This window comes from Lepisma saccharinum, chromosome 3, assembly GCF_977018435.1.
Source record: "Lepisma saccharinum chromosome 3, izLepSacc3.1, whole genome shotgun sequence".
NCBI classification, from domain to species: domain Eukaryota; kingdom Metazoa; phylum Arthropoda; class Insecta; order Zygentoma; family Lepismatidae; genus Lepisma; species Lepisma saccharinum.
Genome location: NC_139231.1, coordinates 112,118,030 through 112,141,259, shown reverse-complemented (window position 1 = coordinate 112,141,259; position 23,230 = coordinate 112,118,030). Strand labels below are relative to the sequence as shown.

General features: G+C 40.1%; 2 protein-coding genes across 4 annotated transcripts in view; both read left to right on the top strand.

The window, feature by feature from the left end:
- The first annotated feature begins 466 nt into the window (after positions 1-466).
- On the top strand, positions 467-21,376 carry LOC145985645 (DNA damage-regulated autophagy modulator protein 1-like). Its single transcript, XM_083119714.1, has 7 exons — positions 467-591; positions 2,783-2,864; positions 3,447-3,568; positions 13,906-14,129; positions 14,468-14,606; positions 16,917-17,068; positions 21,263-21,376. Exons 1-7 carry the CDS (start codon positions 573-575, stop codon positions 21,374-21,376), a joined length of 852 nt encoding a protein of 283 aa, XP_082975840.1. The 5' UTR covers positions 467-572.
- A 1,225-nt stretch (positions 21,377-22,601) lies between these two features.
- LOC145985963 (DNA damage-regulated autophagy modulator protein 2-like) overlaps positions 22,602-23,230 on the top strand; it is a 55,527-nt gene continuing 54,898 nt past the window's right edge. For all 3 annotated transcript variants that reach the window (XM_083120110.1, XM_083120109.1, XM_083120111.1), the window contains exon 1: positions 22,602-22,791. In XM_083120110.1, the coding sequence (XP_082976236.1) occupies positions 22,626-22,791 (166 nt within the window). In that variant the 5' untranslated portion in view covers positions 22,602-22,625. The remainder of the gene's footprint in view (positions 22,792-23,230) is intronic.

Below are 23,230 nucleotides of genomic sequence, written 5' to 3'. Positions count from 1 at the left end.
TACAGTTGTAAAAGTGAGATTTTGACACTCACTCCCAGAAATCTAGTCTGGGACCTAACTTTTGGGGATCTGAATCTAACTTGGACATAACTTTTGGGGGGAGGCAGAATCAAAAAGTTTTCTACCAAATAAAAATAGCGCCCAAGACTACTTTGCTATATTACTGCGTACTGTTGCTAAATTGCTTCCAGTTGTCTGACAGAAAATGTTGCAATTGAATGGCGAAGTGGGGAAAAGTAACTAAATTGCCAATAATAATTTAATGTTTCCCCCTCCAAATATCATCCCCCCCAGGGATAAAATTTACCAAGCAGAGGGAGGGGACACAAGTATCTAGAAGGGGAATTCCCTCCCATCCCTCCTACAAATACCACACTGCCTATGCGTAAATACGATCCAGGTCCAAACAATTGTTAAGCGTGAACAGTTGTTGGCTGTTATGGTAATGATTACTTCATTCACTGTATAATTTGGTCCCTCCTCGCATAGCAAGGCGTCAATGAATAGGTTTGAGGCGTTCAGAAGTTCTCGACTCTCCCGACTTTCAACATCTGCAACCTTGCAACGGAATAATGCTTCTCGGGAAAATGAGTAAGTTCTATATCAAATGTTACAATAACCAACACTCCAGAGAAGATAATGAAAAAAATAAAGTGGTCCGTAATAAGTTGCAGTAAATATATTTATCTGTTATTTTCACTCTTCGTTAGTACTTTTGTCAAAATTCACTTTTTCATTTTATCTTATTTTTCTTCTAAATACAAGAAGAAATATGTCTTCAGTTTGTCTATGAACTCTTCTGGTAAGCGCAATATGTTAGTAACGTGATTTCTATTGGAACTATAAACTGTAGGTGAGTTTCACATCATGCGGCGATGCAATGTTCGCGAGCTAACTTGTAAACAAAGAGTAGGAAAATAATTAGGTGTGCAGAACTTTGCCGTAGTGCAAATTGCACAGTCATATTTATACGACGTACGCTTTTAGAAGGAACATGAGTTCAGCCAATACCCAGCCAGTGCTGTCGCGCTGCTGCCAAACCAACTGCTAGCGGAAAGGAAACGCCGAGATTTCGCCGTGTCCAATATTCAGCTTTTTATATATAATGCATGCACGTGATATTTGAGTACAATGAAATATACAGTATAGAATTCTACACAGGATTATATCATATCACTGCAGCATGTAAGAGAAACTCGTACCTGAATGAAGTTTGAAGGTATTTATTATAGAGAACTGCAAGACCATCATCATCACTCTCGTTTCTGTTTTCTGGCATGTTTCCCAGAAGATTTGAATAGGAGTTTACCGATTTCTGTGGTAGATACGTTACCCTGTTTTATAATACGTAACACAGTATGCACACAGACACCACACGCTTTAGCCGTAAGTTCTCGACTCTGAGAAAACACTGTTTGAGCACTCACTTCTTCCGACGCCAATTCCTCGAAGCAAGAATACACTTTAAAACTAAGATTTCTGTCTTGTGAACGTAATATTTTACCCTTGGTGCCTGTACTACTTGTAATAGGTTCCGAGAGCGAAATTATTAATTTGATTTGCTTTACTTTATTTTATTTAACTTTTCTGTCACTTTTTGGCTAATTGCGAAGATGGGAATGAGTGATGATATGATGAAATTGATGGATGGACATTGACAAAATCCATGTCCAGGCCGGGATTTGAACCCGGGATCCCTGGCGTCGTAGCGCGATATGCTAACCACTCCACCATGGGGGCCGGCGCGAAATTATTAAGTAACACTCGCGGAACACACACTATTGCATAACTATCGAACATAAGGGCTAGACTTAACAGCGCGCTACGACGCCAGGGGCCCGGGTTCGAATCCCGGCCCGGGCATAGGTGTTTGTAAGTGTCTCTTCATCAATTTCATCATATCATCATCCATCCTCATCTTTGCGATTAGCCAAAGGTAGCAGAAAAGCGAAATAAAATAAACCAACATTTAATCAATCAATAAGGGCCATATTGAATCACGCTCACAACTGTTCTTCGTGGCGTACGAGTACAATTATCTTACACCGCTCTTCTTACGAAAACGCTGAACTGAAAGTGACTCACACTCGCAATGTTCGTAAACGTGCACGACAATGAAGGGCCATTGTTCATATTCAGCCGAATTTGACACCCATAGCTTTACCAAGACACAACTCGTCGGGGTCAACACGGTGGCAAATAAAAATAAAAAAAACATACGGAACACTGAAGGAAAACGAAGGGTCATTGTGTGTGTGTAGAGACGCGCTGTTTCCCTTGTTTCTTCGAGAAACGATATCTCCGGCTGTAGGTGACGGAAATGCATGGGACTCAGACAGTGAGGTTCATAATGTCGTGTCCCATGCAATGATGAACCTTAAAGAGGCGAGTTTTATAAAGAACTTCTTGCGCGCAAAAAAAGTTACAGAACACGGCGCTTAACTTGCTCGCCGCCGTTTCCTAACTGTACAACGTTGCACTCCTGCTATTGGCTGGTCGCCAAGGACACTCTCTCCGTAACTCCGCCCGATATCGCTTCTAAAACCGTGCGTCGTATAGTTGTGTGTGCGATGCCAGGAACATTGAGTGCAATCGAAAACCGTGTGATCCCGCTGGTGAGGGGTGTCGAATGGATGAGACTCGTAGTTTGAACTCTGTTGCAATTAATAATATTAATAATGAAGGTGTAGAGCGAGAGAACTCTTTACATGTAAGTTGAGCAACCGCAAGTCATCCCTAACAGTAAGATTATATCCATGTGCAATGTTGGATTCTTTGGCAGGAAGTTTCCTGAGACGTCACATTGGTCTCCATGTATTGACACTGGCTGCTACTTTCTGGATTCCACTAACTTTTATTTGCACGTAAGTGTCGTTTTAAATTTTAGCTATAGCTTGTACAAGAACAGCAAGACCTGAAACCAGATACTGTCGTTGACAAATGACCAAACATGAGAATGAAAAAGCAGTGGAAATTAATTCTAAACATGCATTGCAGGAGCTAAATGTAAGTTTTAGGAATGAAATCTTAGAATTGAAAAATCCTTAGTCCTGCTGTGTGGATATTTTAGCAAAAAAAGTGCACACGATTTTTCTTGAATGGCCTTCATTTTGAAGTATGACCTCATCATCTCCAGACATCAATGAAGCGAGTACAGCATTGCCAAATAAAACTTTATGAGTTACTGTGGGCAGTTTTAATACGTTGTTTCCGATTTGAAAATTTCAGGTCACGGATATTGCAAAAATAATTTTGAATTTCTTTGCACGCAAAACCTTCGAGTTCGAGTACATATTAAATTTCTGAAAACGTAATGTTCCATTCCTTATTTTAAAAATGAAGAAAGAACTAACATCCTACTTGATATAAACAGATCCATTTTCACAAAGTGTTTTATTTTCCCATTAATTAAACACAGAATTTTATAATAATTACGTGCGTTTCAGGTACATTATTTCTGTGAGCTTACACCATGTGACACCTTTTCTCCCTAAAATCAGCCAGACAGGGACCAAACCGCCTGAGAGTTGTGTGTTCTCCGAACTCCTTAATCTTGGAAGCGCTTTTGGTAAATACTTAATTGTTTTTAATCCTAGATGTTAATCCTTCCTGAAAGTCAGGGAGTTATAACAAAATATAAGCAATTGGTTTTGACTTCAAATATGCTTAAGTAAGGATAATATCGAAAACAGACTTTCTAAAAGTAAGACAAGAATGCAAAGCACATATAAATATGAAATCTAATTGATTTATATTAATAGAAAGCAAAAACTACTTAAAAACTATTTAATTTCAATTATTACACAATGAAACTTCAACTATTTTGTAATTTATTGATATCTTTAACCAGTCAGTAAAAGAATTAGTTTGCTACATTATATATAACTGATATATGTATATATATAAAAAGTAACAAATTAATTCCATTAAACGCATTGAATAAAAAAATATTTTTAAATGTTTAGTAATTTTTATATTTAATGACATTATAAATACAGTAATCCCTCAGTAATCCGGCAGATATCAGACCAGACGACTGCCGGATTAACGAAAACGCCGGATTAGTGGAGGTTCATTAAAAACGCATTTTAATAGCAAAATCTATGTTTATTGCACAAAATATTACAAAATATGTACGTATGTACATATATTTAAATGGAAGAACGGTGCACGTGGAGTTGCGTGTGCAACAATGACACGTACAGATCCAAGGTACATAGAGATTAGGTAAAGCCATCCGAAGATTGCCGATCTTGCACGAACGCGTGAAGTCACCGGAGAAGCAGTGAGCTCGGCTGAAGCAGACGGCCCCTAGCATTTATATGGGAGATTCAGAGAGCGAAAGTATATTATTACTTTTAGGAGGGGGAAAATATTAATTGTCATCCTCCAAGATGGTATTGAGGCATCCTTTTAATGATTAGTAACACAATTGAAAACACGCTACTTTTAAAAGGGGGCAAAGTATATGTGAAAAAATGTATTTTGAAAATCCATATTCCTGAAACTTGCTGACCGATGCGCTACAAAGAAAGTTGCATGTTCTCCTTTAGAATTTCGTCATTTTACAAATTGTAATATAATTTTAACAAAAACGTTGGATGCTAAAGAAGAATTAAAGAGTTTAAAAAAATAATTGATTAATAGACTTAGTTTATTTCACTTCGCTTATCTGTCACATATGGCTAATCGCAAAGACGAGGATGCGTGATGATATAATGTAATTGAAGAAAGGAAAGTAGACCCATGCCCTGGGGGCCCTTTGCATCGTAAATCGTTGTGCGAACCACTTCGCCACGGAGGTCAGCATTACAAGGAAATAAACAGAAAATGGCATATATGTTTTAATATGCGAGAAACATTTGCGAGGAGGTTATTGAAGATACAAGACGTTGTGATGAAAATTATTAATATATCTGAAATGTTGAGAGTTGACCTTGCAGTCTCTAAATGTACATTTAGGGTTACGCAAAACCTTTACTCAAAATTGCTAGTTTAAATTTATAAGCTATTAAAATTTAAAACTTATTCCTGTTCGAAAAAAGAAACTGCCAAGTCAAATTAATATTTCGTAGAAATACATATATTTGTATTTCATGAAGCCAAGAGAGTATTTGGAGGGGACGGTGGCTTGGGAAGGCTATAGCCCCGGATCTCGATCTGCAAAGGGGCTTCCAGTGGGAAAATATTGCTATGAAATAGTCCAGAAGAAGGGGCGAAATGATTTTTTTAAAATGGCTCAAGAATACAAAGATATAAGTGGACATTTGGCAAGCTTAGTCTAAAACTTACAACTGATATCGTACGTGTGTGTGTGTGGGGGGGGGGGGCAACGTGAGGTAACACAGTGGAATATGATTCACAATACTAAAATTAAAATAAATATGTCGGAACAATAGAAATCAAAATATGTTGTAGCTAGTGACAGCGCAATAGTAAAGATGGAGGGGTAAATCATATTTTCCCAGGGCAATCATCTTTATTATTCCGTTACATACGACACAAAAATGCATATTTTGGCTAAAAGAGCATTCATTCATTTATTTATTTTTGTCGTTTTACTGGGGGCAGATAAGAGAGAGAGAGAGAGAGAGAGAGAGAGAGAGAGAGAGAGAGAGAGAGAGAGAGAGAGAGAGAGAGAGAGAGAGAGAGAAATTGTCGAACGAGAATAGGGGGGCGTTCCTGCCTCCCCCCCTGTAGTGTGTTCATTGCCTATAGCTATACTGGAGAAGAATGCACCAATTAGTACACTATTAAATAAAACAGATACTTTTAAAACTTTTAATCAAATTATTTGTGAACTATGATTTAAATTTAGAGAGAGCACATTTAATTTGGATGAATTAACTTCTGAAGCCTGCCATTTCCGAGCCTTCTTCCGGTGTAACTGCACTGCCCTATCTGCTGCGTTCAGGTGGCGGAACGAGCAGAATACTAATTAAAACAAAATGTGACAAATATATAAAAAAACAACAACGTGTTGAAGCTATTGACGGCGCCAAAGAAAAGACAGAAGAGAAACGTGGAGAGTGCAGTGATATTTTACGGGAAGCAGCAGGCACGTATCCAGGAATTCCTTTAGGAGGGAGGGGGCTGAACACCATTTTTTAAAGGGGTATCACAATTGTATGTTTAAGGCCAGTGGTGGCAATTGGGTTCCAAAATGTGAGGGGGGGAGGTGGACAAGAAGACAAGCATTAAGAGGCCATAGTGTGATAGTGTGGAGGCAAAAGAATGGGGAGCAACTATCTCCTAAATCGTCGCCACTGTTTAAGGCTGTCATTTTAATCAGAACGTGAAATCGGGACATTTTCTACCACTCAACTCCTGTTTCCATTCATTAACATTGTGTGCCGGAACCATCTCAGTATGTGTGTTTGCCCATTTCTTCTCATCAGGCATCAAAACATCTATGTACCAGAAGTATTGTTGAACGTGTCAGAACGTGAAATCGGGACATTTTCTACCACTCAACTCCTGTTTCCATTCATTAACATTGTGTGCCGGAACCATCTCAGTATGTGTGTTTGCCCATTTCTTCTCATCAGGCATCAAAACATCTATGTACCAGAAGTATTTTTACGAAGGTGTTACACATGCACGGAATGCACAATCCACTCGACAACGCGAGATTCAAACTGTGTGCTGGGAACTGGACGCAGACAGTTCACGAATATTTCTCTCTCATTCGAGCCTGAACACTACTAATGTGTCTTGTCCTCCCATGTTTGAAGCTCTTATAAAAGCCGAAACCCACCAAATTGTTCATATTCAGGCCTAAGCACTCGCAAGTGTTCAAAATTGTCTGTTGAGTGTGTGTCGAACCCAGTAGCCTTAAACAAAAGTATTTTTTATGCCATGAAATTCTCGGACTGCATACACAAAATTTGGTCCTGGCACAACCAAAGCATCACTCAAAACTTTGATTTTCAGTTGATCTGTGCAGCTTATTTCTTTTTTAATAAATCGCTCCAATGCCCAGCCCAATACTGCCGAAATATTCACTTTAGAGAGAGAGACCTTCTATCTCTTCGTCTTTCGACCCGAACTACTCGTAGCACTACTCGAAGTTCCGCTGTCGTCAATGTCTTTAGCTTTGGGACCGAACTGGAACTAGTGGTAGACTTCGTTACTTTACGGTATTTAGTTCATTTCATTTTCGAATCACTAGAACTTATAAAGCAACCAATGGACACTGACTGATCACTAATCGACTTGTCATACTTACCTCTGAAGTCTCCACCTATTCTGTTGTACAGATCAACCGGGAAATTGAAGCCGCGTATTAATATCCTCATTATATTCGAGAACGTTCCGCAGATAAAACGATTCGTAAATATTGCCAGTAGTTCGACTCCTTCTCTTTTTCAAGAACGTTCCCCCTCGCGCTTTCCAGAGATTAAAAAATTACAATGAATCCGAATCGCCCTACGTGTGGCGCTACCTTTGTTGTGCAGCTTGCAAATGCTGACAAGTCTCTACATAGAGTTCAAGTTCGCTACGACAACACCGAAAGCGTAAGAAAAGTTTACGTGCAATATTATCAACAGCAGGGTTATAGAACATTCTCCGTCTAGCCTTGATAAGTATTTCTCTCCTAAAATTATCGTCACATTATTCAAGAAGGCAACAACCTAATTTTATCTAGCGTAAACTGAAAAAATTCCTGGTGGGGGGACGGGGGGACACGAGTTACGATCCCCACTTTGGATACGCGCTATAAACAATAACAGGGTTATAGAACATTCTCCGTCTTGCCTCGATAATTATTTATCTCCTTAAATTATAGTCACATTATTGAAGAAGACAAAAACCTAATTTTATCTCATGTAAACTGAAAAATTTCCTGGGGGAGGGGGCTTGAGACACCTGATGCCCACCTTGGATACGTACTATTAACAATAACAGGGTTATAGAACATTCTGCGTCTCGCGTCGATAATTATATATCTCAAATTATTATCACATTATTCAAGAAGCCAAAAACCTACGTAATGTTATCTAGTGTAAACAAAACACTTTCCTAAGGGGGGAGGGCTCGAACCCCTGATCCCCACCTTGGATACGTGCTATTAACAATAATAGGGTTATAGAACATTCTCCGTCTTGTCTCGATAATTATTCCTCTCCTTAAATTATCGTCACATTATTCAAGAAGTCAAAAACCTAATTTTATCAGTGTAAACTGAAAAATTTCCTTGGGGAGCGGGGGGCCTCGAGCCACCTGATCCCTACCTTGGATACGCGTTATTAACAATAACAGGCTTATAGAACATTCTTCGTCTTGCTTAGATAATTATCTCTCAAATTATCACCATATTATTCAAGAAGGCAAAAACTAATTTTATCAAGCGTAAACTGAAAATTTTCTAAGGGGGGGGGGGGGTTGAGCCCCCTGATTCTCACCTTGGATACGAGCTGTTACCAATAACGGGGTTATGGAATATTCTCCGTCTTGCCTCGATAATTATTTCTCTCCTTAAATTAACGTCACATTATTTTATTTGACACCACAAGAAACAAAAACATCTAATTTTATCTAGTGTAAACTAAGGGGGGGGGGGCTCGAGCCCCCTAAGCCCCCCCTTGGATATGTGCTTCGGAAGCAGTCACGTTTATTACACACTTACATTTATATACAATATTAAAAAGTTCTGCTTTTAGATCTCGCACAATGCCTTTTTCACAAAAATGGGCAATCTCGCATTTTTTTATATCAGTCAAGCTGTGATATTTTAGATTTATTCCGTTATTTTTCTGATAATAGTTGTCACAGCTTTCCATAGCATTTAGGCATGATTTCAGTTGACAAGAACAAAATAATCTTATTACAAAACATAGAGCAAAAAGAAATCCAAACTCCCTTACATTGGAAGCCTGGAGAGAGCAAAACAGGGGTTCCTTCGTAACACGATTTCTTGAAAACCATTTTGCACATTTGAATCAACTTTGTGATAAATTGATTAGAAAGGATGAATCTTAACAGTAAAAGTTGTAACTTTTCCCCTGCTACTATATTTTAGAAGATATTCGTTGTCAAATATCTCAATATTTGCATAAGGAACCAGCCTTTTCCTTGTCGAGTGTTTCGATGATGACGTCATGCATCCACGGACAACTGCGCATACGATCTGCGCCGCCGAACGAGCACCCCCTGGTACAGATCGCTATACTGAGCCTATACTGCAGAAGGTTTAAACTGGCACAGTTCTCGCCAAACCGTAGATTTCCTTATGCTAGCCGACTTTCCCGGGCGTCACGTGAGTGTTTTCAACCAGTCTTTTAAAAGGCGATTTTTATCCACGCAAATTCATCGTCTGTTGCAATGGATACGACAGCGCTCCTAGCGGCATTGATGTCAATTATCGTTTCCCGGGGCACGTCGCAAAGGAAGGCGTGGCCTACACCCACCTACGCTACAGTGAAGGTCACATGCTAGCAGAGAGAGGAGGAAAGAGTGCAATGGATTTGAGTGCTGATTCGGGGCTAGCTCCGTTGCGTCGCGTTCGATCTCGCGTGTTGTTCTGTAGTGTTTTGGTGGCTTTCATTCGCTATGTTTGAGTGAGTTGGCAGGGTTGATGTTCGAACACAAATTGATGAAGGACATAGACTGTCAATTACAAGACACAATGAATTTGTCCGGAAAAATAGGCATATATTAAATAGAATTATCGATTGCTTAAAATTCTGTGGTCGACATGAACTTGCTCTGCGAGGACATAATGAAAGAGAACACTCTTTAAACAGAGGGATCTTCCCAGATTTATTATCCCTTCATAGAAGAGGTAACTTCGTGTTCTTTATTGGAGTGAAGAGTTGAAAAACATAAACTTTATCAGTAGATTGCATTCATTTTTTATTTAAAATTATTTAGAGGGTACCTTTTCAAAAACAGTAAAAATGACAAACATAGTTTTAATAACTCCAGTGGCAACAGCTGAATCTGAACGATGTTTCAGCACATTGAAGCGTATTAAAACCTGCTTAAGAAATGCAATGGGACAAGACAGACCAAATGTCTTGGCACTTGCTTACAATAGAGATAGAATACATTTCAAACATAGAGGGCTTCAACGAAAAAGTAGTAACAAAATTTGCTGAGCAGAGAACAGGAGTCAACGTTCGTAGAAAGGTATGTTTCACAACAATACCGGTTTCTTTTGTAACCATGTGAATTGTCATTATATTTTAAATTCTTTTAAAAAAATAAGTCCAGTTTTGTAGCTTAGAAGATAAATACCCATTTTTTTTGTAATTCATGTAATTTGTCATTACATTTTAAATTCTTTCAAAAAAGTAAGTCCAGTTTTGTAGTCTAGAAGAAAAAATATTTATTTTTTGTAATTCATGTGAATTGTCATTATATTTTAAATTCTTTAAAAAATAAGCCCCGTCCAAATTTGAGGCCACGAGACGCCACTGCTACCAGGGGTCGCCGGTGCCTTCGCGTGTCCTTTGTTGCCACGTTGTCAAGGACGTGAATGTTCTGGTGGCGGAGACATCTGTGCTTGCACCCCCAAATGACCGCTCGCAGTCTGGTCTGTTCGCCATGTTTGCTCGCTTGCGCCGAAACCAGTGGCAACAACGTCCTGCAGACTAGGGATGGCCAGATCCGGATCCTGGCGGATCCGAAATCCGGATCCGGTTGGTTCCGGATCCTATGGTTCCGGATCCTAAAATTTTTCGGATCCGGATCCGCGGATCCGGAATTTTCAGATCCGGATCCGGATCCGGTACTTTCGGATCCGGATCCAGAATTTTCGGATCCGGATCCGGTGCTTTTGAATCCGGATTCGGGATTTTCGGATCCGGATCCGTTTTGCCATCCCACATGCGCTTCTTTGGAAGGTAAGAATGTGCTTATAACATATTGTTACCTGCTAATATACATACATACATATATATATATAGTGTGTGTGCGCGCGTGCGCGATTTGTAATTAATTAATACACTTACAAGGGAGGTCTAAGTCTCCCCCTCCGATTTCCATGAAACTTGGCAGGTGTATATAAGCCCCCCCCCCAAATGTCAAGATGAGGAGAAATTGAAGTAGGTATCTGACCCCGAAACCACGTAAATAGGGCATAGAAAGAAACAGGGGGCATAGGGCCTCTCTATACACCTGTCAAATTTCATGGTAATCGGAGGGGGACACAGGGGTCAGATGATCCCCACGTCAATTTGTCCTCATTTTGACATTTGAGACGGGTTTTGCCCCCTAAAACAGTTTTTTTTAGCCGAAACAAAAAAAAAACACGTATTTCTTCCTTTGGGCCCCTCTATACACCTACCACGTTTCATGGAAATCGGAGGGGAACACAGGGGTCAGATCCCCACTTCAATTTGTCCTCATTTTGACATTTGAGGGCAGGTTGCCCCCTAGAACAGATTTTTAGCCGAAACAAAAAAACACGTATTTCTTCATTTGGGCCCGTTTATACACACACCTGCCAAGTTTCATGGAAATCGGAGGGGGCCACAGGGGTCAGATCCCCACTTCAATTTGTCCTCATCTTGACAATTGAGTGGATTTTGCCCGGTAAAACCGTTTTTTAGCTGAAACAAAAAAACACGTATTTCTTCCATTGGGCCCCACTATACAGCTGCCAAGTTTCATGGAAATCGGAGGGGGACACATACGTCAAATGCACACTTAAATTTGTCCTCATATTGACATTTGAGGGGGGTTGCCCCCTAAAACAGTTTTTTAGCCGAAACAAAAAAACACGTATTTCTTCATTTGGGCCCGTTTATACACACACCTGCCAAGTATCATGGAAATCGGATGGGGACACAGGGGTCAGATCCTCACTTCAATTTGTCCTCATCTTGACATTTGAGGGGGTTTTGCCCCCTAAAACAGTTTTTTTTAGCCGAAACAAAAAAACATGTATTTCTTCCATTGGGCCCCACTATACAGCTGCCAAGTTTCATTGAAATCGGAGGGACACAGGGGTCAGATCCTCACTTCAATTTGTCCTCATCTTGACATTTGAGGGGGTTTTGCCCCCTAAAACAGTTTTTTAGCTGAAACAAGAAAAAGACGTATTTCTTTTTTGGGCCCGTTATACACACACCTGCCAAGTATCATGGAAACGGAGGGGGACACAGGGGTCAGATACTCACTTCAATTTGTCCTCATCTTGACATTTGAGGGGGCTTTGCCCCCAAACCGTTTTTTTGCAGAAACAAAAAGACATGTTTTCCTTCCATTGGGCCCCATTATACACCTGCCAAGTTTCATGGAAATCGGAGGGGGACACAGGGGTCAGATCCTCACTTCAATTTGTCCTCATCTTGACATTTGAGGGGGTTTTGCCCCCTAAAACCGTTTTTTTAGCTGAAACAAAAAAAACATGTATTTCTTCCATTGGGCCCCACTATACATTTGCCAAGTTTCATGGAAATCGGAGGGACACAGGGGTCAGATCCTCACTTCAATTTGTCCTCATCTTGACATTTGAGGGGGTTTTGACCCTTAAAACCGTTCTTTAGCTGAAACAAAAAAACACGTATTTCTTCCTTTGGGCCCTACTATACGCCTGCCAAGTTTCATGGAAATCGGAGGGGGACACTTAGATAACCTCCCTTGTTAGTGTTACACTTTGTAATTATATAACACTGCATATATTATAATGTTTTATTTTAATTTGTAAAACTGTAACTGTAGAACAATTGTATAATTTTTGTATAACATTTCTATCTTGTTAAATGTGTTAAAGGTTTCATCCTGCAATGGAATGTCTCACATTTATGTATGTTTCCATTTCCAATACATTCGAATCAATACATATTCGCTTCAATGGCATTTACAAAATCACCTCTGACATTTTATGTTAAACAAGTAAGTTTATTTTTGTGTACGAGTGTGTTAGCCGATGCGTAGCAAAGTATTTTAGGAACAACACTTGAAAAAAATTCTTGTAGGACTAACTAATGAAAAATTTCTTTGTAATCGAAGATCATAATACCTTTTAAGGTGTGGTAATATTATAATCGGATTGAGATACGAAACTTTCGGATCCGGATCCAGATCCCAAACTTTTAGACCCGGATCCGGATCCGAAACTTTCAGACCCAGACCCGGATCCAGATCCGGATCCAGATCCGTAAATTTTGGATCCGGATCCGTTTGGCCGCAGACGACGGAGAAGGTTTTGACGGGAGCCGTGCCGGATTAAACCTTTTGCAGTATAGTGTTTACCTCGTGCCAAGGTCTCTGAAACCGACATGCAGTAACTTGTTTTCCCTTTCACGCTCCCCACTGGCTCAATGCCGGACTACTGGAGGGCCCGGATTGGCGAAGTGCCGGATTATAGAGGGACCACTGTATGTATATAATATATATATATATATATATATATATATATATATATATATATATACACACACACACACACCTATATTTAAAGCGCGGACCCGCGCTATATGTGTGTAGATTAAGATCCTTATCTCCCACCACTCTTCAATGATTTCATTTCGCACCCTGCTGAAAGAAACATTTCCTATGGAATAAAAAAGTAAAGGTAAAGTGTTCCCCTGTGCTTAGCACCACGCCATGAAGGCGTATAGGGGGTGTGGGGGTAACGCCCCACACTTTCTTGATCCGGTCGTGAGTGGGGGTGATGTGATCAGCATCACATGACCGCCTTTACCCCCCAGGGTTTCCCCCAGGTACCCATGTTATTCGACGCTGGGTGGGCGCCGGGGAAGCTTCCATCGTTAGAAAAGTTCCCGGAATACAGCCTTTTTAAAAATTAATTAAATTGCTTCTGTATGAAATCTTGTATCTTGTCGCTTCGGTTTGAAAGCTCCCTTAATCTTCGCCTTTGTACCGTCCCTATCCTACACGCTGTACATTTCACAATTTTGAAACGTGAGGTATAGTTGTGTAATCTATTCGCAGGCACGGTTGTTCTGTACGTGAGGTACAAATACATCGAGTGCTACTTGCAGTCCTTCCCTTCCGAGAGAGTATCGAAGTGGAACAGGATTGGGTTATGGTGCAGTGTCGGCCACTGCTTCGGATTCTTGACGGTGGCGAACTTCCAGGTGACCTTGGAGAGACTGACCCATAATCTGGGAGTCTTCTTGGCGTTCACGTCGGGTCTTGTGTTATACTGGAGCCAGGTGAGATCGTCGATTCTAACTATACTCCGTCACAGGAGTCTGTGGAGCAACGCCACGCTTAACGGCAGAGAAGGGGAGAAAGCGAGTGGGCGTTGCGAAGAAATGTGCGCTGATTCTAATGCAAACTGCTGCTAGCTGGTGTTTTCCCCTTGGTGCGCTCAGTTCCCCTCTCACGTTTATTGGTCGAGACCTCCGAGCCACTTCTTGCGCAGAGGACTTGTTTTCGTTCGCTTGCCCCACAGGCTCCCGGGAAAGAGTATATAAAAGTCATTTTTATCCCACCCCATTATATATAAAAGAAATATATTATGTAATCCTGCTTGTTCCTTTCTTTTCAGACTTACATCAGCTTCAAGATGCGGCCTGCCTGGTGCACAAATTGGGTTGCTCATGTGCGCTTCTTGCTGTCTGCCTTCTTCACTTTTTGCACAACGCTAGGAGCAATCACAGGCGGTTTGAGCCACTATTATTTCAAAGGTGAGTTTGTGCTTCACTGTCGATCAACATGCTGGAAGCGACAAAAGTAATTCAAGCACTCTGGCCATTTTAAAACACATAATAAGTTCGCTACATACGTACTTTGACTCCTGATGTAGTGGACGTGCATCCCAGTGCATCAGGCGGCTGGTGCAAGGATATTGAATTCAATCAAATAGATGGTGTACGCAAGAATAACGGTGGAGATTGAACAAATGTCTGTCTGCTGATTTAAACGTACCTTTCATTGGTTAGCATGCAACACCACACCGTACACCACTCCAGAACGTAGTCTAAACGGCGCAGACACCAAATACGCTACGTGACACCAAATCGACGAAGTAGACTGCTTGGTGTTGCACTTTGTAACCAACTAGACGTGAGAGTGTAAAGAGAGTCAAGAAGTGCAGCGAACTATAGACGGGGCTAATAGGACCCAGCCATGAACCCAGCTTAAGGGATGACGTAATGGCAACGCTGTCGTCTTGAAATCATGTGGTCCCTGGTTTACACCCGTTACATAATACAGGACAAGCCTCCAACAGGAACAAAATTTAGGCCAGGGCGACTTAACGAGAAAATAAATTTAGGGTGAGTTAAAAGTCCCTTAACCCTCTGTATATAATATAAAGGAGTTATTCTGGTGCAATTGATTATGATAGAACTAGGTTAGGTCCAAGGGGAACCATAGTTGTGCGTGGCAAGCGGAGATCCGCCATATTGTTGGCATCTATATTAAATTCAACTAAAAAAAAGTATTGAGTGGGAAGAGGATGAGGCTATATAACAAATCAGGCTAGAATTTCACGAGAAACATTACAGAAAATTCTGCCGGTCCACTCTCCAGCAACTTATCTGTCTACCGCAACGCAGTGATGTGCGTCTACGCGTAAACAACGATAGTCTACATTCTACACGTAGACTATTTTATACACGTAGATGACGTAATCTATGTAAACAACATGGCGAAAGGTGATAACTTAGCAAAGGGCGCCGTGGAAGTAAAACAAAATTATACTCCGTATCAGTTGCTGATGTGTGAAGAGAACTTTTCATACTCTATCTTCCAAATTCGAACAATTTCTCACCTAGGAAGAAACCTAATATAGGAAATATTCTAGTGTTTTATGGGAAAAAAAAGACTACTCTTGCCTCACGACTGCCATCTGTTGTTGGTTTTTGCATACTATTTATCTTCCTCCATAGTTGATAATAGAAGAGAAGAGACATTTTGTTGTAAATAGGATTCTTTTAATTTTGTTAGGAACCAATACAGTTGAAAATGTCACTTTCCTTTCATGAAACCCTTGAAAATTAATTTTAATGCACTTTAGATTGTCTACGTAAACTACAACCCAATGTACTCTACGCGTAGATTACGTGTAGACAACGCATGTAGACGTAAACTTATAGTCTACGGCACATCACTGCCGCAACGGCCAAGAATTCAAGAATCCCAACAAAGAATTGTACATAAAACATACATAGAATATAGAGAAGAAATTGCGCATTCATAAAAACACACATTTACGTGTACATATTACCAAAACTTACCAACCTAAAAACCGACCGGTCTAATTAAAGTAATAAATTTTAATACGTGAATGTAATACAATATATGTATTCAGTATACATAAAATAGGATCAATTAATCATCTCGTACTGATTCTGTGAGAAGACACCTACATGTCAACCTCACTTCCACGTAGCACAACGCTGTAACTACAATGTTGCAGGCCAACAATGCTCTGCGTCTGAACCTATGGACAGTATAATCCTCTGTAGGGACATGTGTTGTCCTGTTTTCTTGTTCTTATGTGTGCTTAGTGCCCCTTTACAGCCTCAGCTTGTAACTAGGTAAGGATATTTTATTCCTCAGAAACAAGCGTTAATTGTAGCTACAGTAAGGGGCTGCGCCCCGTATAATTTGACGGATGCAAAATAGCCTACGTGCTGAAGTACCCACAAATTTAATTCCAATAAATAAATCGTACTGATTCTCAAACAATGGTCTTGTTTTCAGTTTTGTGCCATATTTTGCCGGCGGAGTGGTTAGCACATCGCGCCACGACGCCAGGGGGTCCCGGGTTCGAATCCCGGCCTGGGCATGGATGTTTGTGAGCGTCCATTCATCAGTTTCATCATATTATTATCACTCATCCCCATCTTCGCAAATTAGCCAACAGTGGCACAAAAAAAGGCGAAGTGAAATAAAGCAAATCAAATCAAATCGTGCCATATTTTAATGCAGCATCTAACAGAGCAAGTAAGTTAAAAATTCGTAGTAATTTCATCGTGAAATGTTTTCAGGAAAGAACAAGATGAAGTGGAAGAAGGGAGACGGAGGATACGAGTTGTACGTGTTCAGCAGCGTCTTGCAGTGGTTGTCCGTGGTCACCATCGCGCTCTATGTAGCTACTTTCGCCACCGAGTTCAAGTTTGCTACTGTGAGGTGGCCATCGGTAGGTGCAGATAGGGGATGCAGTCTTTGCATTTGGTTATTTAACGTTGATTTCAATACCTTAACGGATCAATCGCGACATAAAGTCGCCATGATGCATGATGGCAGAACTTGAACACAAAAGGTTGGTAGCGAGAACGTGATTCTATCACCCAAATAGGAACGACAAAACAATTATAAAACGCAAATGCACAGACTGCAATTTTCATTTAAAAATTATCAGCGTCTTGCCAGTCAACACCCTAGCGATTCCAGCTGCATTTAGAAAACACCTTCGACTGCTCCTCATCGCCTATATATTAATTTCGAAAACAGTCTTGACCTACCCGATGGCGCAGTGGGAACGTCGTGTAATCAAAGGTCCTGAGTTCGATACCCGGTGGAGGCACATAGGGGTTCGAATCCCACTTTAAACTATAGGTCCAGTCCTGATAAGTCTAACTGTGCATAAAGTAGACTCAAAACAAAAACTCAAACTCGAAACCATTTCGCAGACCTTCGTGGCGGAGTGGTTAGCACAGCGCCCACGACGCCAGGGGTTCCGGGTTCGAATCCCGACCTGGGCATGGGTGTTCTTTGTGAGTGTCCCTTCATCAGTTTCTTCATATCGTTACTCAGCCTCATCTTCGCGATTAGCCAAAAGTGGCAGAAAAGCGAAGTAAAATAAACCATATCAATCAATCAATCGACACTAGTCAATTACTCTAACACCTTACAATCAAGAGAGACCGCGTTCGATTCCTACTAGACGCTCATTTCTGTACTTCAGATCTCGTTGAAAATTATAGGCCCAGTTGCGTATGGCATTTGAAAGATTTTCATTGTGGGGATTCTAACAACCGCCCTTGAAGCACCTGTATAATATACGATATATAGTGCCGCCCCAAGTGCCCAAAATTGGCAAAGAGAAATAGACACAGAGACCAGAGGGGATGGAGAGGGGTGGAATTCTTCCTCTTGCCCCTTCAAATTCTGCCCGGGGTCAAGTTCTAATTAGCCTAATGTGCGTTAACTGAACTTGAAACAAACCATGCCAAACTTTTTAGCCATCAATGACAAGCATCTCAGATTTGGTGTTATTTATTGTTTTTTTGTGACGTGATGCATTGAAAGGCGGGGTTTGTGCTGGTTTTGCGAAACCTCTAAATTTTCCAATACATCATGCCCTTCACTGTCAGTAGGGAGTCTCACTTATCGGGCACCGCATTGATCATCGTCGTCTACTGACGTCACGATAAATGTTCTCGATGTTAGCATAAATAATGCCTTTTTGGTTTAGCCCCAAAAACCTAGGAACGAAGGCATTCCTAGTTGACGTAAGTAGACGACGGTGTTGAATACGGTGTGCGATAATTGAGACCCGTCAGGAGGATAGAACAGTCCATGTGCATGGCGTAGGTCTTGCCTGCGGGTCGTGTAGGACTAATTCTGACCATGTCCGATAACAACATGCACTATGGACACATTATTTTGAAACCTGCAGTTATAGAATTCCTGTGCAGAGAACATCAGTAAGTTGGGTAGAAAGTTGTTTTATAGAAACGGACACTGTTATACAGTTTGGTTTATAGTAGATTAAGTATATCGTATTGGAATCAGTCGAAGTAGGCACATCCGTGCATTAGTTCATCGGTAACATTGCCGATAATTCTTACCGATTTGATAGTAGCCTACTATAAATATATACAAAACTCTATTTTGTTATTTTTAGGATTATAGAGGCATAATTCACAAACGTCCATGTACAGTTTGTTTACACGAAAAATCCCATTGCGGTCACCTGGTTACACACATAAATTAATCTCTGTTGTTAAAAAGAATTACACGTGTTCGTAAAAAATGTCTGTTGGATCAGCACCATCGGACTGCGATCTACAAAGCCAAAAAACACCGGCGAAAGAACGTGATGCGGTGAACGAATTTCGCCCAGTGAAAAGCCGCTTAATAGGTCTTGTAGTGTGCTCAGTACATTTCGCTCATAAACGTAATTACAAATACCATGCTTTGCTAGTATTCGTGCAAACTCCATTTTGAAAAGATAGTTTCTAATCCTTATAATGTGATAAATGCCGCCTTTCTACTTCTGTTGGTTAATCGGGACCATGGATGGTAAATTGCTGAAATGGATGACGTAACACAATGAAACTTCCAGCCATTAACCTGGATTCGAACCTAGGATCCCTGATTCCTAGCACGTTACGTTAACAACTCCACAATGGAGGTCAAGTCAAATCAGTATCTTGGCGGGTTGTCTGACATGTTTCAGTTCTTATATTATTATGGGAAAGTACCGTGCATCCATTTCGATCTTCAGCCGAGAGATCGGGAGAAGCGTGGCGGGCGGCGCTGACGGAGATGCCGACATTTGTTGCCTGTAATGCCCGCTTATTTTTATGGACATATGCAGACATTTATATAAATATTGCAAAACGAGCACTAACCTGTGTTATAAGAGTTGTTCAAACTGATATCCACCAAGTGCCAAGTGTGTAGACTTTCTGGAAGAATACGTTGAATAGCCTGAAACTTTCGTGCCTGTAGCTAAAGTCCTTCTAGGTCGGGCCGAGTACTTATCAGTCCCCTCGTAACGTGAACCTTGCGGCGGGCATTCCAATCCTCTTACTGACACAACACACATACACACTGCAATAACACAAACAAGTAACGGAAAGTAACCAATAATAACACTCTTGCGCACAGTACGAAATTAACACGCTCTTAGTTTACATTTGCTCGCCACTATATTCACAGCTCTGTCGCGAAGGAACAAAAAAACTCGAGCTCGGAGATTTCGGATTGCAAGGAAGCTCACGAACACCATTGACTTTTAACGGTTTCGTCTACAGTGTAATCTTGATACAGTGTTGCACATTCGAAACCTCCAAACGATCCCCATCGACACACAACTCTTTCAAGGATATAAACTTAAGCAGGACGTTACTGGTCAAAACTATGATTAAAATGTTTTATTATCTGTGGCTCTTTAAAGCGTATTTTTTTGTGTATATAAGGGCAGAACTTGGATGAATTACAGATGATAAATTATAACACAGGTTAGTGCTCGTTTTGCAATATTTATAGAAATATCTGCATATGTCCATAAAAATAAGCGGGCGTTACAGGCCGCAAATGTCGGCATCTCCGCCAGCGCCGCCCGCCACGCTTCTCCCGATCTCTCGGCTGAAGATCGAAATGGACGCACTGTAGAAAGAAGCCTATTCATGCCAAGAGACCATTAAAATCTGGGGGAGGGGGCTTGATTATAGATAGATTTATATGAGTACTCAGAGACTTACGTTTATAGTTGGTTTTATTACACTTTTTAAATTTTTGTATATATGTTTCGATACTCGAAACTAAGATGAGACAGGTTTCCTCATTCAGCAGACAAAGCGAAACTGTGTCCAGTCTCGTCTCGAATTCCTATATAAAAAGTGTGTTGTACGGTCCGGAGGATATTCCTGAAAATTACAAGCTATTCTGAAAATCAAACAATCATCGTGAATTGCCTGTTGATTTTTTTGTCCAGGAATTTTAGGACTTGTTTTAATGATTTCATAACAATTGCATTTTTCTTGATTGCAATTAAACCGCGTTTGGCCTCAGCTGTTCCTGTTCCGGACGCTGACCTTTCTAGTAGAAACCACGCGGCGTTGTTCCTGTCGACTGGAAACCTCACGTCGGGAGAAGTCAGATCACGAGCATATACAAACGTACGTGTAGCACGTTACCCACTACCATGAAGACTGGGCAAAACGAGCTTTATTAATACAACTTGACAAAATGAGGATTAAACTTCCAAATGGCATCACCGTGTACGTATGCGCTGCTTCTCTGCTTTCCATTCGCTCCTCGCTGCCCGGCAGAAGACATTGTGGTTTGTGATTGGCGTAGGAAACGTCGAGCGATCGCTAGTGCGTGAAATACGTATAACTGTTGGATCAAACGCGATTACTGAAAGTGATTTCGTATCTTACCCTTAACGGTGTAAATATACATGTAGAGGCACACTTGTTTACACAAATTGTAGGACAAGAAATTCGAGATTTAATTTAATTTAAGTCTAAAGTTTGTTTTAATTATGAAAAATCTTGTTTCTAGCTTTTAATATATCTCAGCATAACGAATATGTCTTGGTTGGTACGTACAAACAATTTTAAGCGAATCAAACAAAATCATCATATTTATATTGCAGATAACTTGGAGTGAATCCAATTCCTCAAGACGAAAATTACACGCCGAAATGTTAGAGCTCTCTCAGCTATTCAACACTTCAAACCTTCAACGGATTGACGTCAACAACAAGTAACATTAAGATTTATTTGAAATGCGTAGTTACACGTCTATACATGAAAATATTAGTTTCAAGCATTTTCTTATTGTAAATATTTGATTAATAAATTTATTTCTGAAAACATTTAAATATTTTAGATTGAGGGAATTAGGACAAAGGTCAAGATATAAAATATGTTTGTGCGAATATAATAAATGCGTGTTAAACTTATACTAAACAGTTGGATCTAGTGTACAATGTTCAGTAGAGAGGGTATTAACATGACTAAAATACCTCTGATATTATTTGTGTACCTCAGTCCTTGGTAATATATTTTCACTTTTTTACTATGACGGTTGTTTTTATTGGGAAAAACTTCACGTAATTCCAGAGTATATCAGTTCGGGTGCATCATAATTATCAATAATTATGTATTGAACTGAATGCTTTACTTATATACGTACTACATGTAGTGTGGCGCAATAGCTCAAGTTGGAATTTATACAAGTGTATATTTTTAAAATAGATTCTGGAGAACAAATTTTCAATATCAATACGTCGGTATCCACTACGAGGATTGGTAAAAAAATACTACGAAGGATTGGTAAAAAAATACTAGGAACGACGGGTAGAATAGGGTTTAGTGATTTCTTCTCACAAAATATTAAACTATAACTTAATGAACAAGTAGGGAAAAGTTAGTCTGTATGTACGAATAAACACTGCTGAAGATATGATCCCTTGATCAGTGCTAAACCTGAGTATTTCCTCACTGAATTCAAGAATATTCATTTATACAAAGTAAATTAGCATAAGAAGTTTAATCAACATTTTGAGTCATTCCCCCAGTTTTTAAAAACTTTTTCAATATCCCTCTTTAAAGAGTGAAAAAAATAAATCTTACATATAGCCTAAAATAACTTTTATCTTAATCTTGTACTCCCCTGAACATTCATGTAAAATCGGGATGGTTCTGACGCATAGTAATTAAGCAATTTCGTACATAATTTCAAGTCTTATTTTCAACGGAAAGTAAAAATTTAGGTTATCACTTTTCTTTAAGAGAATAGAAAAATGGTTAATCATACATAATAGCATCCATTTCAACATTATCGTGCCAGTTGTTCTCTTGGAGTGTTACAGTGGCATAACCTTTTGTTTGCTTTATCTCATTGTCGAGCGGTTGACATTATCCACTGTCATAGAGACGACATAAAGCTCGATTATTGCACGCAAACAGTTCAGAAAGCAGCAAGAAACAGTAAGTGCTGCAACTCCAGTGAGCATGCAGCATGCAACAGACAAAACGTTTACAATCCTCGAGGGTGGAAATCGCGACTCTGAGAGTGAGACAACACCTGCTGGAAGCGTGACAAGATTGCTCAAACCAGTGACAAGCAGCAGAACGACCCAGACCGAGAAAGAGATTCCCACGATTCCCGACAAACCAAGTAAGCAAAGTTCAAATTGCAACGTAAGCCTTTCGCCAGTGATTTGTTCACACGTTACAAAATTTTCATAGGCCTAATTTATGGTCATTTTGGCATAAAAACATTCCTTGGCACCCCTTAAAAACGTCTTTTCATCATCCAGATTGAACATACCGTATATGAGGAAAATTGCTCAAACGCCCAGTCAGTTACAAAATCAGCAGCAGCATTTAGGATGTGGATTACAATGGATGTAAAACTTGAGGTTACATAGGTTTCACCAACTTTTCGTTTGCAACTCGACACCAGATGTCAGATCAATAGCTACACGATATATGATTATTTAGTACTAATATTCAGTAATGATTAATAATATCGGCAAGATTTAGTGCCATTTATTGTAGCTACAGTGGCACTGGCATCATTAAATAGAAACCTACACTCTGTCCCAACCATCTTT